This window comes from Ochotona princeps, chromosome 4, assembly GCF_030435755.1.
Source record: "Ochotona princeps isolate mOchPri1 chromosome 4, mOchPri1.hap1, whole genome shotgun sequence".
Lineage (NCBI taxonomy): Eukaryota > Metazoa > Chordata > Mammalia > Lagomorpha > Ochotonidae > Ochotona > Ochotona princeps.
In genome coordinates, this window is record NC_080835.1 from 12,257,463 (window position 1) to 12,266,701 (window position 9,239).

The window sequence follows — 9,239 nt, forward strand, 5'->3', positions numbered from 1 at the left end:
GGACAAAGGAACATGCTATCTGGGCCCTTGGATGTAATCCAGAGTGTATGGGCTAACATGTGTGATACAGGTGCTGGAAAGCATGACCCTGTAGTTCTAACATAGAACAGGGCCCAGGGATGGGAGGACTGAGCAAACTTTATCAGCTCCACTACTGCCCACCCAAGCCTGAGGCAACCATCCTGTCCTTTCTCCACTTCCCTAAATGCCCAGTATAAGGGCTTCTCCTGGGGTGTTGAGAGCAGAGGCCTCAGACTCTCAGCAGGTGAATGCCGTCCTAGCTGCCTGGAGAGGTGAGTCCAAGGGCCTGAGGGTAAGCAGGACCTTATGTGGGCAGTGTCCTTCCCCTTCTTCTTTTCCAGCATGAGTGAGGTCAGCCATGACCTTCTGTAGGGGCAAGAGTATGGCTGAATGTAGTCCCAGGGAACAGGGATAGAAGTCTTTTTTTTTTTTTTTTTTTTTAAAGATTTATTTTATTTTTATTACAAAGTCAGATGTGCTGAGAGGAGGAGAGATAGAGAGGAAGTGGAGCTGCCGGGATTAGAACCAGCAGCCATATGGGATCAAGGTGAGGACCTTAGCCACTAGGCCACACTGCCAAGCCCAGGGATAGAAGTCTTAAGAGAGACCAGCAGTATGGTATACAGGCAAAGCTACCACTTATGCCATCAGCATCTCATGTGGGTGCTCCACTTCCCATCCAGCTCCCTGCTAACGCGCCTGGAAAAGCAGAGGAAGATGGCCTAAGTCCTTAGGCCCTTGAACCCATGTGGGAGACCTGGGAGAAGCTCCTGACTCCTGGCTTCAGCCTGTCTCAGCTTTAGCCATTACAGCCATTTAGGGGAGTGAACCAGCAGATGGAAGATCTCCAACTTCTTTCTCCTCTCTCTGTCACTCTTTCTTTTAAATAAATAAGTCTTTTAAAAATGACATCTCAGGAAAAAGGGACTTGTGTTCAGGATTACCCACACACCCTATTCTTTTCCTAGTCACCCCAGCTCAGGGTAGAAGGAACAAACAGTTTTCTTGATCTTTCAATCATTTAAACAAATGTCTCATTTATACCATGTGCCAAAAGCTGTGTTGGGCTCACTAGGGAAGCCCTGAGAAGGAAGGAGGATCTGCGTCACTTGCACAAGACCAAGCAGAGATGCAAGCCCCGCTGCTCACACCCCTTCTCCTGCTGGTGACAGTTTCTGCTCTTCATCTGGGTAAGTCCTCCTTTCCCTTGCAATCTATCTTTCTCTTTCCTATGACCTTTTGTTTATCTTTTAATGGGACCAGGGTATAGCCTCTCCCCTTGAATTGTTCCAGTTCCTCTTGGCAAAATTTCCTATGGGGGAACCTGCTAAGGAAAGGCCTTATTTCATCTGTTAAAATGGTGGCTGGAGACTATTCTAGGCTCCTCATGCTCTTTCCCCACAATACACTCATGTGGTATCAGCCAGAAGTCAAAAGTGTTTGTGATGGTTTCTTGTTGGGTATTGCTCCAGATAGACTCCACCAGCGAAGTCTGAGCAGGGATTGTTGGAGTTGTCCAAGGTCCCGGAATCAGGAGCGTCCAAATACAATGACCTGTTAACTTCTTCCCAGAGAATGATGCCTGCCTCTTGAAAAGCCTGCAGTTGAAGGAAGACCAGGGCCAGGACCTGGGAGAGGGCTCAGGGGAGCAGAAAGGAGAGTTGTTCCTGACCAAGGAGGAGATTCAGTCAATGGAAGAGGAGGACCAAGATGCCTTTGAAGACCAAGAGCCCATGGAATCATCAGATCTGGTCATCTTAGATGACAAATTGCAATGTCCCAAGGAAGAGGACACAGTTCTTGTGCAGGGAAATGTTGGATGTAAGACTTGCCGCTACGTGTTGGTGAAAGTCAACAAGACTTTTAAACAAGCTGAGGTGAGTGGCAGGGAGTTGCTCTGGGGGACCTGGAGAAGAGTGGAGAGTGGTTACAACCTTCATGTTCTACTCTTTTACACCAGCAGTTCTCAAAGCCTAGTGTCAGGATTGTCTAATGGTCTCATGTCAGAAACTTCTGCAGGCCTTCTTTATGTGAATTCTAAGTTACTTATAATACCTGATACAATATAAATGCTGTGTACACAGTTGTAGTCTGTTGTTCAGGGAACAGTGACATGAAAAATGACACATGCATATTTTTCGAATAATCTGGATTCACAGTTGATTGCACTCATGAATATGAAGTTGAGGGATACAGATGACCAAGTATACAGTGCTAGAATTTTAAAGCTGTGGTGAGGGTTCCATGTGATAATACACAGAAAGTATTTGGAATAGTTATAGTAAATGGTGGTTGTAATTATTCAGAATATTATTATTTTCTGAAAAAGTTCTGGTAACTGATTAGGGGACAAAGGACTGGAGGCAATCAGAGGGAGGCAAGTACTACCCTCCTTACCTACCTGCAAAGGGGCCTGGGAGTCCTCCCTTGGAGACTTGGAAACTCAAGGGAGAGGAGAGTGAATTCTCTACTCCATCTCCTCTGCTTACAGGCAGTCTGCAAGAATTGCTATCGCGGCAACCTGGTCTCAATCCACAACTACAACATCAATCGTTTTATTTACCGCATGGCCAGTAAGAGCAACCAGGCCCAAGTTTGGACTGGAGGTTACACCAAGTGCTGGGTAAGTTGGAAACCAGTTCCCAAATACATGGAGATTTATTTAGTAGGATTTATTTAGTAGGTTGAAATAAGAGAGAGAGAGAGAGAGAGAGAGAGAGAGAGAGAGAGAATTGAGAGAGAGAGAGGTCCTTCTATTTGCTGATTCATTCCACTAAATGGCCTCAGTAGCAGGGACTGGTCAAGGCTGAAGCCAGGAGTGTGAATTCCATCCAGTCTCCCAGATGCATACAGGGGCCCAAACATTTAGGCCATTGACCACTGCTTTCTCAAGTGCATCTATAAGGAACTGGATTGGAAGTGGAGCAGCTGGGGCTTGAACTGGTGCCCACCTGGATTTCCATGTCATAGGTGGCAACTTACCCCACTGTGCCACAGCTACAGCCCCAAAGGGTTCTTTGATTGGTTTAAGTGTGCTAAGGCCATGCTTCGATCCAGCAACAAAGAATTTCTTTGAGTTTGCAGTGATATGTTGTAAGTGGTTTGTACTGGCCTAGGAGACCCAATGCCACACTTGCCGGCTCTGCGTTAGTGACTACATGTTTTTAGCTTGAGATCAGTCATGATGGGAGTATGCACATTCAGAAAGCCGGCAGCCGCTAAAACCAGGGCTCCTTCCGACTTCCCAACTCACTTTTCCCCAGAAATAAAATGGTTTGAAACACTTCATGACTGGAGTCAGAATACAGATCCCAGGCTTGGCTCACTTACCAGCTGGAGGACTTACCTAGGGCCTTAGTTTCTTATTTTTAAATGAGGACTTTCTCTCAAGGTAGCTCTGGTATTGAGAATAGTGCACATGTATTCATGTATATAATTTTTGTCTATTTTTACTTGAAAATCAAACAGAAATCTTTCATCTACTGGTTCACTCCCCAAAGGCCTGGGCCTGCCATGAGTGGCAGGGACTAAACAACATGAACCATTACCACCTGTCCCCTAGGTTGCATATTAGCAGGAAGCTGGCACTGGATCCAGGAGCTGAACCCAGGCATTTGATATGAAATCTTGGCATCCCAGGTGATGTCTTAAGTACTGTACCAACCATCTACGCCCAAGTGCCATTACATTTGGTGCTCAAGGTGTGGCCCATGGACCTGCACTGTCAAGCGTCACTTGACAGCTTATCAGAAATATAAGATCTTGGGCCCCCTCCCAGACTTCCTGGCTTGAAATCTTCATTTTAGGAAGCTCCTAACGGGGGGGGCATGTATGGGTAGTAAAGTTGGAGGAGCCTGCTGGCTTGATAACCAGGAGAGAAGGCTGCTCCCCCATTGTTGTTGTTGTCTGCAAATCTTCAGGGATGGGTCTCCAGGGTCCTGGCATTGGGAAGAACCAGCAGTGGATGTTTTCTGGGGGTCCCTGGCTCTGGCTGTCTTCCCTGACCTCTGCCCCATCATTGCTCCAGATCCTGTGGAAGAAATTTCGCTGGATAGATGGGAGCTCCTGGAATTATTCCAACTGGGCCAGTGCGAAAGGGTCAGGCCGATGTGTGGCCATGCGCACCATAGGTGAGATGGGCCCCAGAACAAGAAGAACCCTTCCCCACTGTCCCTTGCTGCTGCTCTAGCTCGTTCCCCCAAAACTCATACATCCTCCGAGTGGGGAAGCCAAACTACCTGGAGGAGCACTTGGGATAAGGAGGGGGCGGGGCTGCCCTTAAGTGCAGAGGGCACTGGGTAGAGGATCCTTTGCTGCCTGTGATGCCAGGGAGAGAAACCCGAGCACCTGATGTGACTAATGAGAACAACAGATGTGGATGCAAGGTGTGACTGAGGAAGAAGGCAGGCAGTGGCACTGTGGGGTGGCTGAAAGACAAGATCCCATTCTCAAATACTAGTGGTAGCAGTACAGGGCTGTCAGCTGGGAGCAGTTTAGTGCAATAGCTAAGGCCACTCGGCAGAGTAAGACCTCTGCCCCTCACATCCTAGCTCTGTCATCAGGAAAAGGGCAGGTATGTGTTGATCTGTGCAAAGCCTCAGTTCTCTCACCTGTGATATGGGGGTGATGATGGCTCCCAAGTCTTGCAGTCACAGTGGGCATTGCAAACAGTCAATACGTGTACTTAGCACGCAGCATGGGTCAGTATGAGGCTCGCACTTGACAGTGGCTGTCCAAGGGAACATGTGAGGTGTCTGAGTGGGAAAGAGTGACGGGGGAGACTCAGGCTGGACCCAGGCCTGCAGCTCACATCACTGCACTCTCTGTACTGCTAGACGGTCGCTGGCAACAGGCTTCATGCTCCAGGAAGATGCCCTTTGTCTGCTTGTCCTAGGCCGGTGGCCTCAGGATATGGAACCACCTCAAGCCTTCTCCTTTCACACTTCCGGCAGCCCTGTTTCACCCTTGACCCAGGACTGCGTCTCCCAGCCTCTCTTGGTAATAAATGTTGACTGCCCATAGCACTTCCTGCCTTTTGTTTCTTCGTGATCCACTTGTAGGGCCTTTAATTGGTGGGATAGCCTGGACACATTCACAGTGGCTGCTGGGCACTCCCAACCAAGGGTGATGCTTGCAGTTCTGCAGCAGCGCTGCCCGGAGGTGGAGCCGCCCTGGCAGCCAGCCCCAACTTTACCCAAGAATAGCCCCTTGGCTTTGTCTGGGTTCAGTGTAGGGTGTATGGTGAAGTCATTTTCCAAAGTGGCAGCAAAGGGACTGACGAGTTAGCGTGACATGTTGCAATTCCGCCTTGGGGGACACTGGAACAAGTAGGGGAGAAAGTAGTGCGGAACCTCTGTTACTGGCTCCCATAATCAGAGTGAGGCCTCTTCTGAATTGTCCTCCAGTCCACTCCCAGGAGGGATATCAGCCTCCTCCCTCCATCTCCTTTCTTCCATGGAGAGGCCCCAGCTTTCAGAGGGAGCTGCCTCTCCACCAGGAAGACCTGGAGGCCAAAGGCAGGTGTCAGTGTGGTCCCCACTTTCTATTTATTAATTATATTTATTTTTGATGATGTTTATATAGTTGAGAAAGATGCAAACCCATGTGGACCACTGATTAGAGTGACAAGGGTTGAGCAATAGGGGAAACTGGATGAGCCCATTGTTTCCAAATTTCTTTTTCTTCTTCCTGTATCTGGGGGAACAGGAGAGAGAAGGGGAAAAGCCACACCCAGCATCCTAACAGCATCAGCATCCAGGGGTAGGGGATGGCCTGATGTCATCCCTGGGTCTCCAATGTGGAGCATGCTCCGAGGGCTCTGCTTAAGTGGTTGAGATAGTTCTGAACTGCTGTTGATTTCATTGCTCCAAGGATGAGGAAATCCTTCCAAGCTCCATTGGTTGACACAGTCCACCTTACAGTCTCCATTCACCAAGACAGTTGCTGTGAACACTTGGCTGGGAGAATTTTCAATTTGTTCTGCCCTCCATCCTCCGCTATGGTACTAGATGTCCTTTGCAGGCCCCAAAGAACTGTCATACTGCCCATTTGCATCTGGGCATGCACTTCAGACACTGAGGATGCCCAGTTCCAACACATGCACTCTGCAGTCAGACCAAAGATTCTGCTGATATGTGAAACAGTTCTTCCTGGCTTGACCAACACCTAGCCCTGACTCATGTGCTCCCCAGCAAGAGCTATGGCCCACCAAGAGAGTTCCTCAAGTTCCCCCCACCAGGCCCACTCCCAGACCCAGATCTCACATGTGCCAGTGGGTGCTAGGCCTTTACCCGACATACTCTCTCCCTGCCCCCTCTGTCTCAGACTTTCGTGTGTTGGTGGATGTTGTGGCCCAGCCCATCCCACACCCTATTCTTGGGTGCACCTATGGGTGCTGCAGCCTGGGCCAGCCTAATCTGTTCCCAATCCTAGTACCCATGAGCATCAATATATTCCATGGTCATGTGTAGCTCACCCTCATCCCCAACTCTTGAACAAACTAGCGGATATTACAGTTCTACACGGGTGAGCCCACATATCCCCTAAAGAATCTGCCCCAAAACCTGGTTAGTGTCATGGCCCAGCCTAATGTTACCTGTCCCCTGCTCTGACACTCACTGGCAGGTACTGTGACCTAGCCCTGCAAGGTAGATCCCCATCCCTAATTTTAGTGTGTGCTGGTGGGTGGTGCTCGGCAGTAGTAGATGCTAACTAGCCCAGCTCGGATCTCTCACATGGACATGTGCATCAGATTGACCCAGAAAGGTCCTCTAGTTTCCCACCTCCAGACCATTCGGCTGCAGCCTCCTTGCTTACCTGCAAGCCAGCAGAAGTCCTTAGAAGTCATCGCTCATCTGTAACATACTTCCTCAGTGGTCCCCTCTCCCACACATCCTGCACTTCCCATTAACAGATCAATCCACAGCTTCTGTGCCTGTGAGCACATGGGTTCACCAGCCTAGGCTCCTGGCTGGGTGGGTGCTGGCCTCAAACCCTGCCCACCCACCTGGAACCCCAGAGCCGCGTTGCTCCAGGTCCTGGCCTGGGACCCTGTCCTTCCACCCAGCCAGGATTCAAGTGTGTTCACAAGCACCCCAAGCCCAGTCCTCCAGTATACCATGTCAGCATGCCAGCCTGGGGCCCTAACACCTCTCCCTTCCTCCCCAGCCTGCCTCAGACCCAAACATGTGTGGGAGTTCCTAGGTCTGCTCCACTCTGCCAGCCCCTAGCATGAGTTTCCAGAGCCCTAGAGGCCACCTAGGTGCCAGGGGGGAGAGGAAGGTGCCAATGATCCTACTTTCTGAGACTACACAACCGTTGGAGTTCCTGACACTGTCCTGTGTGGGATACTTGGCTCCAGGAAGGATCTGGTGGGTGAAGCAGGGTGCCTAAAGCTGAGACAGGATAGTAATAGACTTCCTGTGGGTGGGGCATATTTCTCCATGAGGTCCAGGGAGAGGGTGCAAGTATTTGTGTGTACACAAGCATATGTGTGTGCATGCACATTGCTCTATTCACAGGTCAGCTTTGGTGTGCATGTGCACATCTGTGTGTGAGAACATGTGGTTCTGTGTAACATGGTGTGCACAGCTGGGTGTTATGTGTGCCTACATTGGTAGCTCTCCGTACGCTTCTGGGTGTGTCTGTGTGACTGTCCATGTGTAAGCTTGTGCAGTTTTGTAACCTTGCATGCTTGGATCTCTGTGTATGTGTAGACTCCATATCTTCGACCAGTTTGTGTGTGGGTGTGCATGTGCCAGGATGTTTGTTCACACAGAGTGTTTCTCTGTATGTGTGTGTGTGGTGTGTTTCTATCTGGACAGGCATCTGGTTCCAAGTGGTTTCAGGAACAAAGAGCAGACTTTTCCCAGATGTGCTGTTTCCAAGGATGCTGGAGCTGAGGGCACAGGACAAGAATGGAGAGCCCTGGGGAAAATGGTTATGGATAGGCAGCAGGATGGAACCCTTGGTTAAGCCTCTGGCAGCAGAGTGGGCTCGGGCCTTGCCACAGATGTCACTAGGGCTGACCTCAAAGATTGCGTCTAAGTGATGAGCCTGTCTTCAGAGGAGGTATCTGATTGCATGTCTCAGATGCAGATCAGGACAGGCAGTTCCCACTCACGGTGGGTCAGATGCCCCACTCCACAGATCACAATAGGGGAGCAGCCGGAGAGCAGAACCCACATACAGGTCCCTGGGAGCATGCACTGCAACATGCCAGTTCCTGGTGCTGTGTTTTTACAAGAACAGTGGACTCTGGCTGCAGTGGATGGGAAGGACAGGCTGTAGGGGAAACCATATGGGTCATTCGGGAATGGGCATTGCCACTAAGGCCACAGCTCCTTTTGATCAATCTACTGCTCTCTGGCCCCAGCCAGTAGCTAGCATCAGTGAAAATCCAAGGATGGATATAGGGAGGTAAAAGGATGGTGGCTATTAACCCTCCCAGACAAGACTAAGGGAGGCAGGTTGGAGTAGTAATCAGCTGTATCTCAAATTTCTCACGCTACTATCGGGCCTTAATTTCAACTTGTATATATGCATTGCTTTGGCTCTTTCAGGCCTTCCAGATCTTGAATAACCCTTGATTTAAAAGCAAAACTCTTGAGAGAAGAAATTCTCTGGAATGTTATCTATTAATACCCCTGGGAGGTTGGTTGGCAACTAGCTGAGAACAAGGTTTTGTGAGAAGGAACACAGAAGGGAAGGACCTGTGGGATTGTGGGTGTGGTGGCAGCAGGGTGGGAGGGGAGAAGTTATCTCAGAGAGTTAATGAAGTTGTTCTCTGCTCCTTGTCTTCCTGGAAACACACAAAGCTGTATGTACCTGGGATTCCTGGCAATCAAGTTGGGCACTGTGGCTGGATGCTGAATCCATCCAACTGAACGTGGTTGGAAGCAAACTGCTCCAAGCCTGCACTTGAAATCATTCCCTTCTGCCCCTCCCCCTAGCCCTATTTTCACAGCCTTGAGGATCTGCAAGCTGTGGGTCTCAGTCATCACATAGAAGGGGCTATGTTGTCTACTTGGTGGCATGGGTGTTTTGAGGTTTTACTCATTACTACAGCAAAATCTGGCTGAAAACTAACACATCTAGGAGGAAGGATGCCAACAACTTTTTGGGATTTTCCTGACATGGATAAGCATAGAAGCCAAGATCCCAAACTCCAGAGCACTAAAGTTCTGGGTGATTCAAACCCTGCTTCTCCCACTTTAGCT

General features: G+C 49.6%; 1 protein-coding gene across 1 annotated transcript; it reads left to right on the top strand.

The window, feature by feature from the left end:
• Window positions 1–221: 221 nt before the first annotated feature.
• LOC101527801 (proteoglycan 3) lies at window positions 222–5,041 on the top strand. Its single transcript, XM_004585515.4, has 6 exons — window positions 222–293; window positions 1,079–1,211; window positions 1,594–1,898; window positions 2,513–2,644; window positions 4,049–4,151; window positions 4,857–5,041. Exons 2-6 carry the CDS (start codon window positions 1,151–1,153, stop codon window positions 4,913–4,915), a joined length of 660 nt encoding a protein of 219 aa, XP_004585572.3. The 5' UTR covers window positions 222–293; window positions 1,079–1,150; the 3' UTR covers window positions 4,916–5,041.
• Window positions 5,042–9,239: the final 4,198 nt, after the last annotated feature.